The following is a 24,508-nucleotide window of genomic DNA, read 5'->3' on the forward strand; positions in this document are numbered from 1 at the left end:
CTTTCCCCACACTCCCGGCGACTCAGACTGCCCTGCCCTGCCACTTTATTCTTCATCCCATAAATACCCTGAGCCCCTTGCCTTCGGGGAGGTGGATCTGACATTTGTTCTCCTAGCTTCTCGCTTGGCTGACTTGGGAATAAACTCTCTTTGCTGCAAAGTGTCTCAGAGTTTTGGCTTGCTGAGCATTGGGCAAAAAAATCTGGTTTGGTAACAAGACTTCAATAAGTAAAGATCACTTGAATAAAAGCTTTCTGTCTATTCTTTACTTACACAAGGAAATAAACTCCCCTTCTTCTAGAAATCCTCAGCCCATTCACTCCTTTACCTTCCCTCTTTTGAAGGACATGGGATGGACAACTGTTTCTCTACCCAAGAAAAACTGCCCAAGCATGATGAAAAACAAGGGCAATTCTCATTTGGCCTCAGTGGCAGGGACTATGGTTTTCTTAGTCTGATTTCCTCTGGAAGCTGACGCAGGACAAGGGGTCAAATGTGGGGTGTTTATCTGAGGTTTATCTGAGAGTTCATCCCAGGGAACAGCAGTGGGAGACTAGGGGAAATGAAACAAGAAAGGAAAGGCCATCAAAACAAAGTGTCCTATTAGATGTGGTATATATATTTACCATGGAATATTACTCAGCCATAAAAAAAGAATGAAATAATGCCATTTGCAGCAACATGGATGGACCTAGAAATTATCACACTAAGTGAAGTCAGACAGAGAAAGACAAATATATCACTTAGCTGTGGAATCTTAAAAAATGATACAAATGAACTTATTTACAAAACAGAAATAGACTAATGGACACAGAAAACAAACTAATGGTTACCAAAGAAGAAAAGCAGGGAGGGATAAATTAGGAGTTTGGGATTAACAGATATACACTACTATACATAAAACAGTTAGATAGAAAGGACCTACTATACAGCACAGGGAAGTATAGTCAGTATCTTGTAATAACCCATATTGGAAAAGAATCTGAAAAAGAATATATATATATACATATATATATATATATATGTATAAAGAGAATCTGAAAAGAATATATATATTTATAACTTAATCACTTTGCTATATACCTGAAACACTTAAATCAGCTATACTTCAATTTTAAAATTAATTAATTAATTAAAAGGTCCTATTAGGGCTTCCCTGGTGGCGCAGTGGTTGAGAATCTGCCTGCCAATGCAGGGGACACGGGTTCGAGCCCTGGTCTGGGAAGATTCCACATGCCGCGGAGCAACTAGGCCCGTGAGCCACAACTACTGAGCATGCGCATCTGGAGCCTGTGCTCCGCAACAAGAGAGGCCGCGATAGTGAGAGGCCCGCGCACCGCGATGAAGAGTGGCCCCCGCTCGCCACAACTAGAGAAAGCCCTCGCACAGAAACGAAAGACCCAACACAGCCAAAAATTAATTAATTAATTAATTAATTAATTATTTTTTTAAAAAGGTCCTATTAAATCAACTATCACCATGAGTGACCAGGGTTTAATGCCATGGGGAAACTCTAGGAAATGGTGCAGAACATTCATCTTAGTTATCCTACCAGATGGGCAAGGGACCTGGAGTATCCAGATGCTAAACCCTTCATCACTGGAGAGATGGGTCTTAATTCCCCAGCACTTCCAAACTATCACTTCCACAGTCAGAGGAAGTCCTCAGACAAATGAATGCAGGCAGAGGTGGTGGGAAGTCAAGCTGGCTTGACTGAGAGGCCAAGGCCAGGGCCAGGGTACAGACTGGGCACGTACGCCCTCTGCTACGGCAATCCGTAATAGAGCCCATGGGCCGCCATGCCCCAGCGCCGGTCCACAGCTGCCAGGCAGGAATGCAACCAGTGTTGTTAGAGCTTCTGAATTTTTAACAAAAACCAGGAATCCTGAATTTTTGTGGAATCTCCTGATTCATAGTTGCTGATGATGAGTTCAAATGTTTAAAAAACACTCTAGGAACTAATCAAATTCTCTGTAGGAAGAATACAACCTGTGAGCAGCCAGCCTATATCCACTAATCGAGGTGAACCCCATTATTTTATGGATGCAGAAACCAAGGCCCTAAAGGGAAGTGACTTGTAAGTCAAAGACTGTCTGTGGTCTAGAGCCCACTTCCTGTAACTCCCGGGCCACAGCCTTGTCTGACCCATTGTGCTGTCTTCACTAAGGCTTCACAAAGCCGTTCCCTCCCACCACACATCCATCCATCCAACGGGAACTATCACTGCCCTCCACTTCACTCAGAGCAAAGGACGTCTCCATTCTTTCCATCAACATGTTATGATATTTTAGCTCACTAGAAACTGGATTCGTTACGATTCTTAATTTCACAAAAAGTTACGTAGTGCTTTTTCTTGTCCTGCGCATGGCTCTCAGTACCTTACAAACAATTCTCAAAGCAACCCTGAGACGGAAGGACTATTATTTTCCCAATCTTAAGACAGAAAACTGAGAGGTTAAGATATTTGTTACACTAAGTTACAGTAGTTAGTGGTGAAGCCAGGAGACAAATCCAGGCATTGTCTCCAGAGTCCCTGGGCGAAGTCACTACTCTACACGGCCTCTGAACTCTCTACCTACTTTGGCTTTTAAAATACCCTGAGTGGTTCTTTTATCCATCATAACAAGAGTTGGCAAAACGACAAGCCTGTGGGCCAACTCCTGCCCACAGCTTGTTTTTGTAAATAAAGTTTTATTGGAATACAGCTTCATGCATCATTTTATGTTTTATCTGTGGCTATTCTTGCCCTGCAAAGACAGATTTGGGTAGCTGCAACCCAGACCATATGGCCTGCAAAGCCTAATATATTTAGTACCTGGCCCTTCACAGAAAAAGTGTGCTGACCCCTGAGTTATAGACTTGCCAGGCATTCCTCTGATCGCAGGTTTCTTGATTATGTCACTAAACCATAATGCAATAAATCCTATAATCAATCTACCCAAAGACTTAGCACACATAGTGGTGAATTCACACGTTTGACTTCCCAAAACTGCAACTACGCAGAAGATGCCTGGGAACCCGGAATCAGCAGAAATATTCTCATAACCACACTCAAGGAAGAAGATACCAATAAATGCCCTGTAAAAGAGGCACACACCTCATTTTGGGCTCTTACCTGGGTGAAGGTTTTAAAAGCAGGAAGATAGACAGAAATATGCAGAGAAGAGAAACAGAGCAAGAGGCAACTCTTGTATTACCTATCAACAGGCATCTCTCACTTAGAGATCCAGGTTCAAATCCCCACTCCACAACTCACTACTAGTTTCTTAAATCTCAATTTTCTCACCCATAAAGTAGAAGGAATAATCTCATTTCTTAGGGGCAGGGGTGTTTGGCAGATTAGCCAAGACTATAATGCATAGGACATTCTTAGCACCCTGCCTGGGATTTGCTAACTACTCAAAGGAGCCCTATTATTAGGAATAATGGCACCTACAAAAGAATAAAAATATGTGATTATTTATACAGAGGCTCTCAGGCCCACACACAAGTCAGCTGTCAAAGAGTAACAGGATGATGGCAAGGAATGAAAAGTGATGTTTATCATGAGGAGCCCAAGTCAAGGAAAGCTCTAACCACATTTACAAACTCCATGTAAAAAAGTAAAGAAGCAGGTGCCATGTTTCCATCAGAAAATGTTTTGTTCAAGCAAAAATAATTTAGGTGGGCAGAGGTAAGCTTTAATCACCTGGAGAAATCACTTTAGTGAAACAAATTTCTTATTCCTTGACAATATTATATAAATGAAACTGTAGGAGAAGTGGGGTAGGGGGTAGGGGGGAGTTTGCATTGTATACTCTGAAAGAAGGCAAAGTTACATTTCCCCCTCTTGTTATAGACTGAAAGAATCTATCCAATAGCATGAACACTTGTTGACAAACTGTCAATTTTTAAATACCCTTTATCATTTTCACAGCTTTTCTCTGAAATCTAAAAAGGACAAATGATAGTTTTCCAGTACGCTTTTCCAAGTGTAATTAAGCTCAGTGCTAGAAAGTACATCAAGAACCACTCAAGACTTGAACTGTTCAAAGCAGCTGAATCATCGCAAAAGTGCTTTCTTACTCTTAATTTGTTTGAATCAAACTTTTGACCTCTAGTAAACTGGACAGCCCATTCTTTAGGAAGTGAAAGTACAGCTAGAATGGGCACAGGGAAGTATATAAAACAGCACCCTTCTTTTTTTCTCTTCAAAATACAAATTGAATTAATTTAACACAGTTGGAGCAAATTACCATGATATGTCCTCAATTTGAGTCTTACGGCCCCGCTGGGATTGGGCTCTCTGGTCCCACTCTAAGGGCACATGGTTTTCATTACCTAATCAGGATCCTGCATTTCAAGTTACATGTTTAAATGGATGCAATCAGTTCATTTGTGATTGCCTCAAATACCCTTAACTTTCCTGATTTATCAAAGAAGTCACACTATATTAATGTTTTGAGATTTATTTAAATACTGAAAGGTTACTTGATAGAACAAGTTACACCGAGGATCACTTTTACTACACAGCAAGTAATTTTACTGAAATGTTCCACCAACACACTACTGATAAAGAAGCTCTTTTAAACTCATTTATTTATGAGACTTTTTAAAAATTATAGTTAATTTACAATATTACATTAGTTTCAGGTGTACAACATAGTAATTCAATATTTTTATAGATTATACTCCCTTTAAAGTTATTATAAAATATTGGCTAGGGAATTCCCTGGCGGTCCAGCAGTTAGGACTCCATGCTTTCATTGCCTAAGGCCCAGGTTCAATCCCTGGTGGGGGAACAAAGAACGTGCAAGCCGCGCGGGTGCCACCAAAAATAAAAATAAAAAACAGGACTTCCCTGGTGGCGCAGTGGTTAAGAATCCGCCTGCCAATGCAGGGGACACAGGTTCGATCCCTGGCCCCGGAAGATCCCACATGCCGCGGAGCAACTAAGCCTGTGCACCACAACTACTGAGCCTGTGCTCTAGAGCCCGCGAGCCACATCTACTGAGCCCGCGTGCCTAGAGCCCGTACTCCGCAATAAAAGAAGCCACCGCAGTGAGAAGCCCGCGCACAGCAACAAAGAGTAGCCCCTGCTCGATGCAACTAGAGAAAGCCTGCGTGCAGCAACGAAGACCCGGCAGCCATAAATAAATAAATAAATTTATTTTAAAAGTTTTAGAAATTTCTTTAAATAGATAAATAAAAACACAGTCTAAAAAATATTCCCTGGGCTGTACAATATATCCTTGTAGCTTATTTATTTTATACATAGTAGTTTTTATCTCTTAATCCCCTATGCCTATCTCGCCCCTCCCCCATCCTCTGCACATTAGTAATCACTAGTGTGTTCTCCGAGCCCTTTTTTAAAAAAGTTAAAGTGAGAACAGTGCAACGGCTGTGGATAAAGTGCAAATCTTTAATAAGATTTGAAGGTCAGAGGGCACTTCTGGAGGTTCATAGTGTAAAGATCATCCCCCACTTGACAAATCCAGAGAGGTAATTAACATAGGCTAAGGTCAGTCTGCTGTTGAGTTGCGATCAGAACTCAGCTTTTCTGACTCTCCACCCAGGGTCACCGCACCCCTTTCTCCCCAGCTCCTCCTTCATCTGGCAGAACCCTGCCGGAGTAGTACACTTGGATGAACCAGGGCCAGAGCTGGCTCTGTGATTCGTGCCTCCCACTCAGGTCACATATGGCCCCCCTGCTCTTTTTCGAGGACTGAATTGATGGGATGGGCTCAGTCAGGTGCAACAAGGGAAGCCGGAAAACAATCCTCAGGCCTCATCCGTTGTTGGGTTCCCTACCGCCGCTGTCGGCTATTATAAGCACCAGCTGGAACGTGGATGCTGGTATTCCAGAAAGACCTTTTGAATCAGGAAGGGCAGTGATGGGCCCCATGCTGTGGCAGAGGCATAATTATTTCCAATAACTGTCTCTCTAGGCTACTTGGTGATTTCCAAAGCAAAGCGCCTTCTCATTGCAACAAAACATTCAGTGTTTATTTGCAGGAGCGGGGGTGGGGCGAGGGGGCAGTTTTGAACTTATTTCTCATGGAAGGTCACAATGCTAAAAACTCCAGTCTGGTCATAGTTTATTCAGCAAGGCAGAAAGGAATATAATCAACTTTGGCTGAGGGTTCAGGATCTGTTTTAGAGGGCAATATTCTTACCTGAAACAAGATAAGCCATTAGAATCTCCGGTGAGCTATGCTCTCTCTCGAGAGCTGAGCGTCTCAGGCTGTGACTGTCGGGGATAACACAAAGCAGAGCCACTTGCAGTGTGACGTCCAAGAGCACAGACTCAGTTGACTTTGAATTCCAGGTCTATCACTAACCAGCTGTGTGATTCTGAACAGTGATGCAGCCTCTCCAAGCCTCCGTTTTCACCTCCATAAAGTGTGAGCTACGGTGGTTCATGGTGGAAATGGAATGAAATATATACTGTCTGGAAAGCACTCGGCAAGTAGCTGGCACTTATAGGGACTCAACAAATGGGGACTATTACGACTGGGAAATGGGGCTTGTTCTCTGCAAAGGGAGGTTATCCTAAGTGAACGTTTCAGTGTACTGATCAGATTGTTCCTGAAATCTCCACTTTGCTGGCGCAGGCATTTTTGGGAGTCTTCCGTATTCCTTGTACCCTTCCTCCTGCTCATCAAGCCTGTCTGGAAACTCTCCACTTGCTGCTACAAATCTTTCAGGCCAAAGTGAAACCCTACCCGCTCCCGCTACCCCACTGCAGCAACTCTGGGGCAGATCACCGTCCCTGTATCTCTCTTTTGGTGTCGCACTTTCTCTGGATGGGAGAGTTTACAATTTCTCTGGATGGGGGAGTTTACACTTTCTCTGGATGAGGGAGTTTACCACCCACGTTCATTCACATCTTCTCTCCCCAACTAGCTTAAGCTTCTGGGAAACGGGATTCCCTTACATTTCTTTGTGTTGTTGTTTTTTTTTGAAGTATAGTTGATGTACAATATAAGTTACAGGTGTACAATATAGTGATCAACAATTTTTTAAAGTTATGCTCCATTTATAGTTACTATAAAATACTGGCTATATTCCCTGTGTCATACAATATATCCTTGCAGCTTATTTATTTTACACCTAATAGTTTGTACCTCTGAATCCTCTCCCCTGTTTTGCCCTTTCATCCTTCTCTCTCCCCACTGGTAACCACTAATGTGTTCTCTATATCTGTGAGTCTGTTTCTTTTTCATTATATTCACCAGTTTGTTTTATTTTTTTAGATTCTACATATAAGTTATACAGTATTTGTCTTTCTCTCTCTGACTTATTTCACTTAGCATAATACCCTCCAAGTCCGTCCATATTGTTGGAAATGGCAAAATTTCACTTTTTATGACTGAGTAGTATTCCAGTGTGTGTGTGTGTGTGTGTGTGTGTGTGTGTGTGTGTGTGTGTGTGTGTGTGTGTGTGTATGTCACATCTTCTTTTTCCATTCATCTCTTGATGGACATTTAGGTCACTTCCATATCTTGGCAATTGTAAATAATGCTGCTATGAACATTGGGATGCATGCATCTTTTCACATTAGTGTTTTTGTTTTTTCAGATATATACCCAGGAGTAGAATTGCTGGGTCATATGGTAATTTTATTTTTAGTTGTTTGAGAAACCTCCATACTGTTTTCCACAGTAGCTGCACCAATTTACATTCCCACCAACAGTGTAGGAGGGTTCTCTTTTCTCCACATCCTCGCCAACACTTGTCATTTGAAGATTTTTTGATGATAGCCACTCTGACAGGTGTGAGGTGATATCTCATTGTGCCTTACATTTCTTTGAATCCTCCATGGCACCCAGCACATGTCCAAGAATCTTCTAGATTCTCTGATCCCTTCCTAGGCAAACTGTGGTCCATAGACCAGCACCATCAGCATCATCTGGGAGCTTGTTCGAAAGGCAGAATCTCAGGCTCTGCCCCAGATCTACTGAATCAGTATCTGATTCCCAACTGATTCCTGTGCACAGAGTTGGAGAGATGTTGCTCTAGCCCAGTATTCCCTGGACTTCAGTCATTCACATCTTCCCCTTCATAGCCTTCGTCATTTTTCAATACTACCCACCCTATGTTTTACCTAATATATATTTTTAAGTGATTTTACATTGACACTGTGTCTTGCTAGCCTCATCTTAAGCAATAATATTGTCTGCTAATAGTTATTTGGCAAGGCAGAAAGAAATCTACTATTTAATAAAGATTGAAGGTCTGAGTGAAAAAAAATTGGGGGGGTACACATTAAAATAAATAAATAATCACTAAAGTGAAATGATTCTCCATCTATCATCTAAAATTAACTCATATTCACCAGGGGTTCACCTACGCCAGTAACACAGCACTAGACTTTTTGTAGCTGGATTAGAAGACATCTCCCCAACACCAGATCTAGCGTTCCTGGTCCATGCCTGCTCCCACTCAGCACGTTTGCTCTGTGAGATGGATGCATGTGTCCTCAAAATATAGATGGTCGTGGGAGGCAGAAAACCTCGGTTCTGGCCCTACACCATCCCTAAATAACTTGCCAAGTCACATCCCATCTTTGGGGCTCATTTTTGAAGGTTAGTTGATCTCAAAGCTCCCTTCCAAGTCTAACAATATGACACAATAAATGAGAGCAGAGGCTCTGGGGTCAAAATGACTTGGGGTTGCAATTAAGCCTCTATTCCTTGCTAATTTCATTAAGTCTCAGTTTTCCTCATCTGTAAAATGGGAGTAATAACAACAAATGGCCTTAACACCCAGATCACAGGATTCGTAGGAATAAAGAAAACAATAGCTGAAAAATGCTTAGACTGAAATGTGGTACATAGTGTTCAATTAAAAATATAGCTATTTCTACTTCTTCCTAGCCTCCACAAAGCTAGGAAAAAGTTAACATTTATGGAATATTTAATATGTAGCAGGCGCTGCGTGAAACACTTATTTTCTCCTCATAATCACCCAATGAGGTAGGAAATCTTATTCTCCCCATTTTAGAGATGAGGAAACTGAGGCACAAAAAAGGTTAAGCCGCTTGTTCAAAGTCACGCATTCAGTAAGTGGTGCAGTTGGATTTGAGGGCAGGTCATCTGACATGAGAGCCAGCGTTTATAACCACAACCTACCCTGCTCTTCTGTAAAAGACTGGTCAACACACAGACTTTGCCAATTTGACAAATATTACGTAATCTTGGCAGTGTAAATCCCAGCACAGGTGAGCAGCTCTTATTATCATTAGTTCTACTATTATATACTTGGTCTTTACATCGGAACAAGTTGCTACCAGGCATCAGGAGTTTCACCCTTCAATTATGGTAAGAACTTTATTTTTTTAATGCTTTAAAAATTTTTAAGTATAAAAAGGTGAACAAAATATAAGTATACAGCTCCATAATTATCTCCAAGTGAAAAGCCATGTATCCATCACTGTGCTGCCCCAGAAACTCCTAAACACTTTCCCTCCCTCCCCTTCAAATGTAACCACTGTCCAGGGGTTTCTCAACCTCAGCACTACCTACATTTGGGGCTGGATGATTCTTTGTTGTGGGGACCGTCCTGTGCATGGTTAAGATGTTTACCAGCATCCCTGGTCCCCACTAGATTCCATTAGCATCCTCCCGCAAGTGGCAACAACTAACAATTTCTCTTTACACTGACAAATGTCCCCAGAGGGGCAAAATCACCCCTGGTTGAGACCCACCACACTCTCATGATTTTTCGGCATTCACTTTTTTGCTTTCCTTTATAATATTTCTACCACTTGAGCACGCATCCTTAAATACCATCTAATCTTGCCTAGTGAGAGGAGTTCTTTATAATTTAATCTATTAAAAAGACCCCTAATCATGGCCCCCTAAAATAGCCTTTATAGGTGAAGTGACCATGTAATTTATCATTCAAACTGGAGGTGCAGATATTAACCAGGACTGACCAGGGCAAGCCAGCATGATCACCTGACTTCCGGGGATCCTCTGCTAGGAGGAAACATTATCCTCCCAGCCGCAAACAATAGGGTCCCCTTCCCAATGGATAATTGTACATAAAGTGACAGAGCACAATTAAAAGCAGCACATACCCAGGGGCGAAGCAACATAGACACAGATAAATATCTCCAAGATGAAGAGCTGCAAAGCAGAGAACTCATTCGCCTTGGCCCATAAGGAGGTGTACTCTTCAAATAATTTGCCTGAAGACACTACTCTAAATAACTACTTTCACCACATTTGCACAACACATTGATTAAAATAACTGCCTTCCAAGATTTGCACATAGATGCAAAAAAGAGACTTAGGGTCTATAGTGGGTTTTAAATCAATATATCTGCCTTTTTCCCTCAGTGTCAATGGAAAGTACAAAAACCACCATTAATTTGACCTGCTCTGCATTGTGATCTCCAAGTCCTGATACTGACCATGGTAAAAGTGACAGCTAAGGCTTTCCTTACACACATGAGAAATCATATTGATAATCTATGTGCCTGAATATAATTCAGTTCGTCCTCCATCATTTTGGGCATCAAAGAGAACAGAAATCAGCCTACACTGAGTTAGGCACTTGAAAATTGTGGTGAACTTTATTCAACTTCCTGGCATCCATTTGCCCCTTTTCCAGCAACTGTATTCATCTGGAGGTCCAGGCCTCCAGCGTCCATGTTCCATATGGCCTGGATAGGACTCCACCACTAGGGCAATGGGGTTTCCTCCAGCCAAGCCAACTGGGCTAATCAGAACTGGTGTTGAGACTTTTTGCTCAACAACTGGGGAAGGACGGTTTATGCTTTTTCTGTTAGACTTGAACCTGGAATTGTGTAAACGGGCAACTGCTACAGTCATCTTGCCACCCAACAAGGAACCAAAAGGAAGGAAGAGAAAGGCAGAGCTTAAGATGAAAAGAATCAGATCCTGAAGTCACTGTTCAGCCCTGAGCAAGATGCTCTTTTTTTTTTTAATTTTTATTTATTTATTTATTTATTTATGGCTGTGGTGGGTCTTCGTTTCTGTGCGAGGGCTTTCTCTAGTTGCAGCAAGTGGGGGCCTCTCATTATCGCGGCCTCTCTTGTTGCGGAGCACAGGCTCAGTAATTGTGGCTCACGGGCCTAGTCGCTCTGCGGCATGTGGGATCTTCCCAGACCAGGGCTCGAACCTGTGTCCCCTGCATTGGCAGGCAGATTCTCAACCACTGAGCCACCAGGGAAGCCCCCAAACGTTTTGACAGCAACTCACAGTATGAATTACATTTAATCCTGCAACCCAGAGTTTGCACACAGCCCCGGATACAGGACTGACCCAAAGTTTCATGAAACTACAGAACCTTCACTAACATATGATGATGGTGATACTTCCTGTCCTGTAATACTTTAAAAAAATACTGGTGCGACCCACTAAATTGATTTCATGACCTTCATTTTGAAAAACACTGCTTTATGAGATTAGGTTAAAAATTGATTTCACCAGGAAGAATGAGATTTTTTTTTAAATGACATGATAATTTTAATCAGGTTATTGAGGAAAATAGGAGGTTTGGCCCCTAAATTAAGCATCTAGCAATAGAAAATTGCTATCTCACCAGTTCTCTCTGACCGCACAGGACACACATTTTACCAGGAGAAAAAAATCTTAATGACCTAAATATAAATAAATTACAAAAAAAAAAAGATAAGTGGAGTTCTAAAACAAAACAAAAACCATGTCTAAAAAGAGAGAGAAGAGAGATAGCTAAGTAAGGAAATAGACACCCAAGTCTTAATGATGAGCCGAGTTACATGATTTATTTATCTACAGGTTAAAGATAATAATTTCAGTGAACCGCAGCAATCACTGAATATGTAAAAATAGTGCCTTCATAATAAGATCAAATCTCTGGGGCAGATTTAGGGGGAGTGAGGGAGAGAGGGAAGGACAGAGGGCGGGATGGAGGGAGGGAGGGAGAAGGAGTAAGTGGGGGAGGGAAGAAGAGAGGGACAGAGAGAGAGAGAAATCCCTTGCAGTATAATAAGCCTGATGCCTTCACTTACGTGTGTAAAATAACTATGAAAGGTTCCTGAAATTTCAGACAATTACTGCAGGCTGGACAAGACAGGGTATTTTTAACTGTTTTCCATGTACCTTATTTGTATTGTCAGTTAGCCAAAACTTCCTTTTTGTCTGCTCAAAAGCACTGCAGAGTCTTGATTAAATCTGTGGAATCAAACGGAGAGCTCGGATTCTCAGGCTTGCTGGAAATAGAGGCCAGTCAAGTAAACAGTCCTGAGAAAACTCTGCATTTCCACTCTGGAGTGGCTGTAGAGTTAACTCCTCCCACACTTTTCCAGCTTGTCAGGCTCAAGCACATTTGTCTGCCTGTTTGAGAAGGCCCATTAACTTTCCCGCGGCGAAAATGAAAATTCAAAACCATTATTCATTTCAAAACCAAGTGAAGTTTAAGACAATCACTTGCACACCCAGGAGAGGTGACTTCTGAGAACTTTCCCAGTGATCATGAAAATCAGACCTCACTATAATGGTATTTTAGGTAGATTTCTTCATTTTCCATCATCATAGTGTTCAAATGCATTCCACCTGCATTACTGAATTGAAGCAAATGAAGTGTTTAATTAATACCTGCAGATGTCCTGAGGAAACGATAAACCTCTTCTGTTCAAGAAGTTCTGGGAATTGCATGAATTCTTCTGACCCTCTTTTAGGAAATGTAACAAGCACTGTTCAAAAGGTAGAGGTGAATGTGTGTGGTGTGCGCGTGAGTGCACGTACATTTACTCTTTATTTCCAATTTTTCAGATATACAAAAAAGAAGGAAGACTCACAGAGTCAGGAGTATACCCATCACCTAGTTTATGACATTTAGAGACCAAAATATACACTGAGTGCTCGCCTTGGTTCAGTCACTCTTTTAAACATCATCTGATTTAATCTTATGACAAACACAGGAGGTAGTTATTGTTGTTATGATTGTAATTATTTTTGTTTCATCATCATCAATGCCACCACGGCACAGCCTTTTTAGAGGCACTGTTACAGTTAAGACCCTGGCATCTGGAAACAGACCTCATGTAAACCAAAAATCACCAGTGTAACTTATGGCAGGTTACTTAACCTCGCTCTAGGGCTTGGTTTACCACTCCGTGGACTATTTATGATGCCCCAAAACTGCCTATTGGGGTGCCTGTCCCATAGTAAGCTCTCTTAAGCGCCATTCCTAACAGTATGTGTGTGGGAGATCAAAGAGCAAGCAGCTTGGTGAGGTTAAGTAAGGCGAAGCTGCTTCTCTTCCCCTGCAGACGTTTGATATGGAAGCTCCATTCTCTTTAGGACAGGAAACAGCATGCCAGGGATTGCGCTAAAATCTTGTACCCAACCTCCAAATGAGTTGACAAGTTTCTGGGGTATCCAGAAACTAGCTAACCTTGAAGGATCAACCACCTTTCCGGAAAGACTGCGGCTGTCAGCACTCGCGGGTCTTTTTCCCCACCAAGGGGCCACCTTCCAGACGCAGCCTGGAATTGGGTACCAGCAAGCAGACCAAGTCGGTTCGCAAAGTTCAAAGGAGTTGGCTCTGGTATGTTTACAAGTCCTAGCAGATCGCAGGAATGTTCAAAATAATTATTACCCCACCCAGGAGCGCCTAGCCCAACCCTCTCACATCTGGAAGGAAGCGGCCACACAAAGGAGAACGAGAGACCTCCTCCTGCTGCAGCTTTCTCAGGCCCGGGGAAGGTTTAATACGAGCTCTCGCCCCTTTTGTGAACAAGACCAGGCACTGCTCAGCAGTATCGTTCGGAGCACAGATCATTCAATGCAAAGGAAGAGTTCATCCCCTAGTCCAAATCGAATGGCATTTCCCAAAATATCATCTTTGTTTTTCCCTCCCCAGATGAAAGTAAAAAGTGAAATACTCCAGAAAATAGATAGGGAGCGATCCACACGCATACAGCCACTTCAACATAGGAGGGGCAAGGATCAGACACACCTATTTGAAAAGCGCAGCCAAACCAAACCCTCAGTATCCTCTGCAAACGCAAGGGATTTCCGCCCTCCACTCCTCTCGCCGCGTTTTGAAAGTATCTCTGGGCAGCCCGACCTGGGATTCATCAGCATTTCTCCCCACCTCCCACGAACGCGCGGCAACCAAAGCACATGGTCCCTGGCGGCGCGCCTGCAAACCCCACCAGCGCCAACGCCCCGAAACCGCCAAACTTCCTGTCTCCACACCACCAAAGCGACCAAAGCGCCGCGCCAAGTGCCCAAGGGACTCCGGCGGAGGCTGCAGGCAGCAGGGGAGCGGCGGGGCGGGGTTTCCTGCCCGCGGGAGCGCCCGGGACCCGCACCTCCACTGGGGGTCTCCAAACGCGCGCGCTGCGCCCCGGGCGCACTGCAAGCGCCGCTGCGGCCGCGTCGCACGGTCGCCCCCAGCTGCGCGCTCGGGGCACCCGGGGCAGTCGCCCACCTACCTGCTCTGCTGCTTCCAGCCTCGGGCGCTCGGGGGGGCTGTCGACCGCTACTTTATTGTCTCGGCTGCTCACCGCGCGGGACCTGGGGACCCGGCTCTGCGCCAGCCCCACAACTCCGCTCTGCGTAGAGCCTTCCCCGGCGTCTGCCTTCCTCCTTCTCCTCCTCCTCCTCTCTGCTCAAGCTCCTGCTCTGCACGTGAGCCGCGCAGCCCGACTCCCGGGCTCGCAGGGCAGCCAGCTCCCGCCGCATCCCCCAGCCCGGGGCTGCTCGTCGCCCCCGCCGTCGCTCGCCGCGCGTCCTCGCTTTGATCCACACTTAAAGCAGCGCCCCAGGCCGCCTTCCTCGCGTCCTGCAGTCCTTCCGTCCTGCCTGCCTCTCGCTGTCAGCCCCAGCTCTGGGCTCCTCTCTCCCCAGCCGCCCCCGCCCGCCGCCCGCCGCCTCTCCGGGGGCTGGGGCGGCCGCTGCCAATGAGACTCCTCTGATGCGCTGCTCCGGCCCAGTCATTGTATCAGGAGGGGAGGAAGGGGAGGGGGAGCGAGAGGAAGGGAGGGGGCGCCCTCGGCCCCCGCCGCGCCGCTGCGGGCTGGGCTCGCCTTCCCTACAGAGAAAAGGTACTGGTGCCAAGGGGCGCGGAGCGGCTGGAGCTCCCAAGAGTGGGGGGAAAGGGAGGGGGTCACCAGCCCGCGCCTATCATCTCTCCCTCCGACTCAAAAGCGCTGGGAGGGACTTGATTCCGCCTCCGTGGCTTCAAGCATCCCAAGACTCGACTGCCCTTAGAATAAAGGGAATGAATGAGACACCGGCGGCTGCGGGAAGCACAGAATCTAGCCAGGGATGGGACTGGGTCTGGCTAATGACTTAATTTGAGATTCCCGCAAACTGGCGTTTCTGCTCTTGAAAGAAAAAAATAGGAAGGAAGGGAGAAAGGGAAGGTATAGAGAAAGAAAAGAGACAGAGAGACAAAGACAGAGAAAGACACAGAGAGAGGCAGAGACAGATAAAGAAGAGGGAAAAAGAGAAAGCCTATCCAATGCCAGGCAGAACAGTTCTGTGATTCAGGAGTGTTTTGTTGTGCTTTCTTTACAGATGAAGAAAGGGAAGAGAGGGGTTAACTCAAAATCGCTAATAAGTGACGGGACAGAGCTTCCAACTTGATCTGATGCTGAGTGTACTATAGCAAAGGAGAGAAGGGGTGGAAGAAGGGAGGACCATTGGTTAAGGAGCCATTGAGATTTTCCTATTATCTCCAAATGGGTTGGCAAGTAGAGCCCCAGAGGTACACTGACAGGGCAGAGAGAAGATAATTTCCCAGACAGCTTTAAATGTGCGTCCCATTACCACACCCACTACTCTATACAATATGAATGAATTCATTTTTTAAACTAAATCCATTTTGAGAAATAATTATCTTGTGACTACCCAATTATACAGCTCTGTATTTTGGTGAATGTTTAGTTGATTCATCCAATGTCAGTATTTGAAAGAGACTATAGTTTCTGTAACCCTGGTGTTGGCATTTCTCCTTCTCCTTCTTCTTCTTCTCCTTCTCCTTATTCTGACTGATCACCAGCCTACAGAAAAAGATGGGAATGCGGGGGAGAGAGGGCTGTCTTGATTTCCGGGGTCCTGGCATAACTGCTACTGACATGAAACAGAAAGCAAAGTCAGTAAAGGCTCGAGGTGGAGTGATGTATAATATTGTATCTGTGCAGTGTGAGGTTTAATTAAATTTTCTTCTGGTGTGAAATGGACTGCTTGCTTTTAATTAAATAGAAGATATTGAATGAATAGGTAACATTTAATGAGTGTCTATTACATGCCCCTCTGACCTGAGCTAAGGAAGCACTTCATTTGCTATCATCTCATTTTGTTCTCCTGGGAGAAAGGGGTTGGCCTGGAAGCCTCGCGAGGCCAGGGTCTGTGTTTGCCTAGTTCAGCCCCTGGCACATCGCGACAGATCATCCACTGTCAGGTGAGTGAAAGGGTCCTCATTTTACAGAGGAGGAACCTGAGGCTTAGGGAGGTTAATTGATCTGCCCAAGAATATGAAACTAGAAAGTGGTCATGCCTATCTTTAAACTCAGGTCTGACGACACCCTAACCACCACGCAATACTGTCTATTCAACATGAACCCCAGGTAAGGGGGCAGTGCAGAAAGTAATGCTTGCTGGGCCCTCGTAACTGCACATAATTTCTTTGGAGAGGAAGCCAGTACATGTGAAACAGTCACTAAAGAACCACACAGAGAGTGGAGGGCAAAGCAGAGCCCCGCAGGGGAGATGAAGAGGGTAAGGCTGAGCGTCCAAAAAGTGCTCTGTATATGTTTGGGGAGAAAAACGGACACAGAGTAGAACATGAAAAATGCAATATAAAATATGTCAGTAAGGTTGATCCGGGTCAGAGGAGTCCTGAAGAATTTTCTGGAAGCTGTGGGATGTTTACTGGATTTTCTTGATGCAGAGGGGCTCTGGCTTGACAATGGGAGCTCCAGGGCTGTTCTCTCTGGGTTCAAAGCCCAGCTTTTCTAATTACTCAACCTAAAACAGGGATAATAATAATGCCGACTTTATAAAGTTGTTTTAAGGACTGAATTAGTTAATACATAGAAGGCATTTTTAATAGTGCCTAACCCACGGTAAATGTTTAATAAATATTAGCTCATATTGTTAAAGTGGGGGTGACTTTCTTTCCAACTTTAATCTTCTGATAAATCAATATTTATAAAATACCAAAAACAGCTAAATAAAAGACACAGCAATAGAACAAAGAAAACTTTTTAAATTTAGTCTTACCCTAATACAGAATTATCAACTCTGGCTACATACTAGAGTGGAAGGGTTTTGTTTTTGTTTTTAATACTCAAGACAGTTATATACATGAGAATCTCTGAAAGTGGAGTTAGGCTCCATAGGTGAAATTAATTAATTCACAATTGAGAACTATTGTGAAGTTGGTATGCCTGGGAACTACCTGCATAGCTTGATCAAACCTCAGACTCCTGGACCTCAGCTCCAGAAGGCTCATGGACCAGAAATGTGTATTTGTAACAAGCTTTTCTGTTATTCTCATTGAATGAGAAACACTGCTTTATCCTTCCCCTACAACCTTTGTTGCCCATCCAACCTCACTGGCTCACAGGTTTTTTTGCATCCTAATTTATTAAATTTTTGTTATGAACCCAACTCTCTGTGTGCATTTCTATTTAATTCAGTGCACATTTGTTAAGCACCAGTTTTGTACAAATCACTCATTGGGGTCTAAAGATGAGTAAAACCCTTCACGCAAGCAAGGAGTTTACAATCTGGAAGAAAAGATGCAAACATGAATAGCTGTAATAATAAGGCTACAATGTTTTGAGTGCTTACTCTGGGCAAGTGCTTTCTTTACCTGTCGGCAAGGTGAAAAGTGATATTTATAGGAGAAATTCAAAGGGTGCCATTGGGTGAGGAAAACCAGAAATGGCTTCATGAAGGAGGCAGCACTTCCAAACTGCTTTCCTGAAAGAAATTGTTCCAGTTATGGGACAGCATGATCAGAAGCCTGAACAGAATATGGACAAAGCAGTAAAGCCCCAGAGACTGTAAGTGTGAAAAATCAACCAGAGAACTTCTCAGAAGTGACAAACTCAGGGTCCAAGTAAGTAACAAATCAGTGAACTAGACAGGTGTGAGGCAATGGGGAATGGTGGGAACTGTGGCAAACTGGAGAATGCATTCTCCCCTTCTAAAGGATGCAGCCTCTGTCATTCCTGGCACACTGCTGCCATGTGGGAATGTTGATCTAATTGATCAGATGTTTTGATTTTTCAGCCAAAACTGGAAATCTGGATTTTGGCATGAAATCTCCCAATGTTTAAAAAATCTTGACACCAACTAAAAATTTCAAAATATTCTGTACACAAAATGAAACCTATCTGCAGGCTAAATCCGTTTATGGACAGCCCATTTACAATCTCTATTATGGGCTTGGCTGGAACAACCACACCCAGAGAAAAAACAACTAACAACTCCTGAACTTTTTGAATGACTAGTGAATATTTAATGCTGGATTGGGCACTATGTAGAAATACTGCAACAATTGAGGTAAAACAAATGGGTCTCGACTTTCAAAAACTCAAAATTTAGTTGATGAGATGAGACAAATACATATGAACAAAATGACAGCAATAAGCAACAAGAGGAAACAATTCTGTCCTGAAATGGAGACTTTTCAGGTGAAAATGAGGGCCTCACCTATTGCTCTGTACATAATAGAATGTTGAAGGTTGAGCTTTTTGATGCAAGATGGTGCTAGAAATTTCCTGGACTCCCACTTTCAAGCCCTTTATCTCTGTTCTGTGCAGTATAAACGAATGTGTTTTGGTATGTGTATCATGAGTTTCAGCCTCTGAATTAATAAGAACATGCTTCATAAATATTTTATTTCCAAATTAAAACAGGTTTACATATGTATGTATATATGTATTTGTTTGTGACAGAAGTAGATATATACTTATTGGACAAGTTTTGACAATACAAAAAATACACTATTCCGGCAGTACTCAGTCCTCTTAACTTCAGCAGCTTTGTGCTTTCCAAAGATTTCCTGCTGATAACCCAGATTTGGGAAAAGAACATATATACTGCTTGCATATTTTGTGGCTAAAAGCTCATGAGTGGGCAAATGTTTATTAATTTATAATAAGAAAAACACGTGTTCATGTTTGTTAAGCACATTGTATATGTGGTCTCCTTTAGATAGTAACCCTACGAAGTCAGCATCCAGTTCTCTCCATTCTACACACGAGGAAACTGAGGCCCAGAGAGGTGAAAGGGTTTGCTGAAGATCACAGGAGTCAGGAGCTAAGGTTTGATCCCAGGTCTTTCTGACACTGAGAGTGGAGGTCTTACCTACCACGATAGGAGATCCAGCCTTTTTTGATAATTTTGTTATTAATGTAATGACTTGGGTAAATGGCACTATTTTCTGGGTTCTCCATAGGGACTTAAAAAATTAAATCTCAGAAATATTATCCATATCAACAACCATACTTGTACAGAAGTCTGTCATTTAAGGTCAATTGTCGTGCACTCACTAGACAACCAAGATCCCCATTAATGAGAATAACAGCCATCTCTTGATACATTCCAAGTTACTTTGCCCCTTTTTAAAAGGTACCGTGTGTCATGCATTTCTGTGTAAGCCCTGGACACACTCTGCCCCTGAAGGCACTTAACACACACATAAATAACAAAAGGATGATCTGTTACTTCACGCCTCTGTGGGGAGTGCGTATTGTAATTGATACCTCATCTTTCCATTTAACCTCAGGGCCTTTTCACATACACTGAGATGAAATGAAAGCCTCTCCTTTCCCTAATCTAAGGCTGCTGTGTTTTTACAGTCAAATAGAGCAAAAACATATGAAGTTACTCTCTCCAATCTTTGAATACGTCACATGATGTAAATCAACATAAGCACTTTGTTTTAAATGTGCTAATTATGATGCCCTGAGACTAAAAAATAAGAAAACTTAAATGGTTATATTTAAACACAGGATAATATTAGGTTAAGTCATAGGAAATTGCCTTGTTGTGGTTAAAGGTCAAGTATCAGCAATTTCATAGGGTTCAACCTAGTATGAAGCTGTTGCTGATTATTAGTTGTGAATATGAACTTGTGTCATTAGGCTAACTCTACCTGCCCTCGCTTCCAGATTATAGAAGTGATATGCTCGAATAAGAACCTCACAATGATGCATGCGTAACTGTCTTTTGAGGGTATATCACTAAGCCCTTTTATATGTGAAAATGCTTTTAAATAATGTTTTTTAGGCATTTCACTGGCTGAAATACCTTGGAGAGAGGCCAACCCTGCTGTCCAGCTCCTTAGTGAACAGTGTGAGCACTGGGGTCCAGGGGAAGCTTAAATCAGATTGTTCACAGAATATCATGTTTCCTGCCAGAGGGCAAGGACAGTCCTTGGGAAATAAAACAAGTGTTCTTTAGCAATTTTGCAGCCATGTTACCTAATCACAAAAATCCCAATCTTGTTAGAGTAGGTCATTTGCTAATGACTTTGGAAATAACTCTTTTTCACTGGAGAGGTTGCAAACTGACATGTGTTCTGGCCTGTATGGTGTTTTCTAAGTTGCTGATGGTTAAAACTTGGATATTTTAACATAAACATCTGTATTTGTGTGTGGATGTACCTGAGTGTACTTGGAAGCAAGATTAAAAGTCCAGGCTATACAATTTGATGTTGTTCCATTATTTCTAAAAAGGGATTTTAAAAACGTTATTCTGAACATGTTAATTTTGTATAAACTGTCCACTCTTTAATAATTAGGCTTCCTTTTCATGCTGCTAGAATTATGTCATCAAAAATTCATGATTTCATGATTTCCTTCAAAAATAAATAAAACAGGGAAATAAAATTTCCACTAGCTCAACATGGTTTTCCTCCCCACTCCAGAAATGAATAGAAGGGCTCTTTCAGTTTGGTGGTGGCATTATTTAAGTTTTCCTTATGTCTGTGCCAGTTTGCTGATCCTGTTGTCTTGCTGCAACCCCTTTTTTTTCCTTAGCATCCAGAAATGATAAGATATGAAGGAATTTAGAGAACTTTTGGTCCATAGGTTACAAATCCAAAGTTTTGAGGGGCCAGGCAAGAACATAAATGAGTACAATAGGTCAAGTGTATGACAATAGGGAATAGTGGAGACTGTGGCAAATTGGAAAGTGTATACCCTGTTGACAAACACCCTCACTACTCAGTAACAATCCATTGTTGAGAAATTGTGTTGCCAGATTTGCTTTCCAAGAGAAGCCAGAATTCTGGATTTGTATTAAAATCTCTCAATTACTAAATGTTGACTACTAGTTTGAAACCATTTTAAACACTTTGCCAAACAAAGACATATCTGCAGGCCTGATGTGACTCAAGGGCCTCCAGTTTGTGACTGTTGATCCATTCCAACCCCCTCATTTTGCAGATCAGGAAACTGAGGCTCAGAGAGTGAAGCTGACTTGCCTAAGAACACGTGGCTATTAACAGTGGAACAGGCAGTAGAATCTTGGCTGCTTGGCTTCTAGCCTAGGGCTCTTCTGTTACAAACATCTGCTTCTATTTTCTTGCTAAGATTTAAATGATGTTCCTAATTACGTGATCTCAAATGTACATTGTTAAAAAAAATTATGATGATGATATTCCCTGCCTTTGGAGCACATAATTAGCAATAAATGGTTTTTCAGTCACATGGTCACATAACCTAATTGGTTCTAACATTTATGAGACCAGCATAAATCTACTTCCAGTCACGTACTAAGAAAACTTTCTGCCTCTCTGTTTTCCTACGTGTTCTCTACTTTCATCTCTTTACTAAACCTGTCCAAATGTAGTGGAAAATCTAAAATATGTAAGAGGATCCATGTTGACTTCTCTACCATGAATAAGAACTAGGTGGGCAGGAAAAGCAAAATACACTTGTGAATCAGTGACTGTAAAAACGAAGCCATGCATGCAAAGCATTTCAGGGGAGTTTGCTTGTTTTGCCAAAGCAAACATAATACACAGTAAACCTGTAAGGAGCCCAGTATAATTTGAAGAACTGGGGTAATTTTTCTAAGTGTTTCAGTAACTGAAAACCTCCATTATATACCTGAGATGTTTTTTTCCTCTTTTAGAAAATTTTTAAAAATACAGAATAGTTCAGAATATGATATAACAAACATCCCTGCAGCTACCCAGCTGGATTGGACACTACCAATTTTTTGCCCACTGTCCTTTTTTTTTTAAAATTTAGTTATTTTATTTTATTTATTTTAGGCTGTGTTGGGTCTTTATTGCTGCGTTCAGACTTTCTCTAGTTGTGGCGAGCAGGGGCTGCTCTTCATTGCGGTGCACAGGCTTCTCATGGCGGTGGCTTCTCTTGTTGCGGAGCATGGGCTCAAGGCACGCAGGCTTCAGTAGTTGTGGCACACGGGCTTAGGTGCTCCGTGGCATGTGGGATCTTCCCGGACCAGGGATTGAACCTGTGTCCCCTGCATTGGCAGGCGGATTCTTAACCACTGTGCCACCAGGGAAGTCCCTGTCCTTTGTTTTTAATCAGAAGAAATAAGCCTTTCCAGAAAAGTTGACATTCCCCTTGCCTCCTCTTCCCAGTCTTATTCTTGTCTCTAACTCCCCAGAAGCAGCTACCATCCTGAATTTTGTATGAATCCTTCCAAATTTCCATTCAGATATATGTTTCTATGAATATTATGTAGTACTATTTTATCAGTGTTACCTGTGTTTTTAAATTCATGGACATGATATCACACCATGTGAAAGGTACCATAGCCTGTGTGTTTCATTTAATAAGAAGCTTTTTTAAAAAAAAGGTGATCCAAGTTGATGGATATGGATCCAGTTCATTTTTTAAAACACTGTATGATATTCTACATTTTACTTGTTCATCTCATTTGATGGCTCTGTAGGCTATTTCCAATATTTGAATCACTGTATTTTAAAATATTTAAAGTTGGAACCAATCTTCTTGGAAAAAAAGGCAACCAGTATTGAACCAGTAGTTTACCATACTATCCAGACAGCAATGAAGAATAGAAAATATTCTGCCTGTTTTTCTAGATCCAGAACCCTTGACCTCTCTAGTACATCATTGGCCCTATTGTATGGAAAATGTGTTATGAGTGGTATTTTTAGGAAGAAAGCATCCAAAACTCTCATGAGATTCTCAAGGGTTATCTGCACTCCCAAAATTATGAAACACCATTATTTTAAAATGTCTCCAACTTACTGTCGGAAGTAATCCTCGGCCTGCAGTTCTTCTGTTTCTCATTGCCACTTTTTGAAGGAATTTTCATCTCTCGTTGTCGCTTACAATTAAATTAAATTCAACAATTAAGTATTGAGAATGCACTGAACGCCAGTAGCCTGGCTAAGAGTAAGTCAGGAAAGTCCCAGCTCTCACGGATGTGGAACTCTAGTTAGGAAGACAACACCAAAGCCCAGGACAGAGCTTCTCAGAGGTGGCACTACTGATGTTCTGGTTGGATGATCCTGTGCTGTGGGAATTTTCCTGCACATTGTGGGATGTTTAGCGGCATCCCTGGCCTCTACCCCCTAGATGCCCAGTAGAGCATTCGCCACAGGCTGTGATAACCAAAATGTCTCCAGACATTGCCAAATGTCCCTTGGGGGGCAAAGTCTACCCAGATAAATAGCACTGGTTTAATGTGATGAGCAGTGCTGAAGGGCAGTATGGATTTAAGTTCGCAAGATGCTTCCTTGAAAGAGCAATCTGTGCAACATGGAGGCGTGAGCTCATGAAAAGCAAGAAACATTGACTGGAATTCTCAGAGAAGGGTGTTCTTGTCTTGGCAGTGCTACAAATTATTTTATGATCTTGGGCAAGTCATTCGACTTTCCTGAGCCTCAGATCCTTTCTTTGTAGAATAAGGTGGTTGGATACCACTAACTCTAAAATTCAACGGCATCCTTGACATTTGAATCCTAGGGAAATTATCCAGATTGGGGTAGGGAACTGGCATTTGGAAGCTGCTGCTATTTGGGGAAAAATGAACACAGAGAAAGTGCTCTGCTAAATATTACATGTCATCAAAGCAACCTTTTTATTAGAAAACATAGCCTCTGTATGGTTTGCCACTTTACTTCTTTTTAAATGATCTTGTCAATTGCCTTCCTCATTATAAAGCAATCTTGTAGACTATTAACAGGAATTGCAGGCTGTTTATCTCTCTTGTAAATTTCATCTTCAGGCTAGGGGGCCAGATTTATAGCCAATGACATTTTAAGAGTTCTTTCTCTTAGCCACAGAATAGATACAATCAGTGAAAGCTGCTTGTAGACCACTCAAACAATGGGATCTAGGATGAATTGTCCTAAACACAGTAATATCAGTTCCACTAACAATATATCTTTGATTTCTACTATGCCAGTGGTGATATGGGCACAAGTCTATTTGTATCTAAATGGACACCAGAAATAGGTATCATTAAAGCAACTTCTTAGCCATTAAACAGCTCTGGCTTTCAGTTTCTTAATCTTACCCTCAGGATTCAAAATGGATGTA

At 42.5% G+C, this 24,508-nt stretch overlaps 2 protein-coding genes and 1 long non-coding RNA gene across 3 annotated transcripts in view; 2 read left to right on the forward strand and 1 right to left on the reverse strand.

The window, feature by feature from the left end:
• The window catches only part of FRMD4B (FERM domain containing 4B), a 336,744-nt gene extending 321,952 nt beyond the window's left edge, over window positions 1–14,792 (reverse strand). Inside the window, exon 1 of the mRNA XM_082412128.1 lies at window positions 14,431–14,792. The gene's annotated coding sequence lies outside the window, so the exon portion shown is untranslated. The remainder of the gene's footprint in view (window positions 1–14,430) is intronic.
• Window positions 1,749–14,562, forward strand: LOC309638735 (uncharacterized protein; the record flags this gene model as incomplete). The annotated part of the gene is made up of 2 exons (XM_082415029.1): window positions 1,749–6,769; window positions 6,820–14,562. The coding sequence occupies exon 2, from the start codon at window positions 13,309–13,311 to the stop codon at window positions 14,560–14,562; it is 1,254 nt and encodes a 417-aa protein (XP_082271155.1). The 5' UTR covers window positions 1,749–6,769; window positions 6,820–13,308.
• A 247-nt stretch (window positions 14,793–15,039) lies between the features above and the next one.
• Window positions 15,040–24,129, forward strand: LOC309637581. Its single transcript, XR_014250678.1, has 2 exons — window positions 15,040–18,072; window positions 19,173–24,129. It is a non-coding gene; the product is annotated as an uncharacterized lncRNA (long non-coding RNA).
• Window positions 24,130–24,508: the final 379 nt, after the last annotated feature.

The sequence above is a fragment of the Balaenoptera physalus genome (assembly GCF_965194825.1).
Source record: "Balaenoptera physalus genome assembly, chromosome: 11".
Classification (NCBI taxonomy): domain Eukaryota; kingdom Metazoa; phylum Chordata; class Mammalia; order Artiodactyla; family Balaenopteridae; genus Balaenoptera; species Balaenoptera physalus.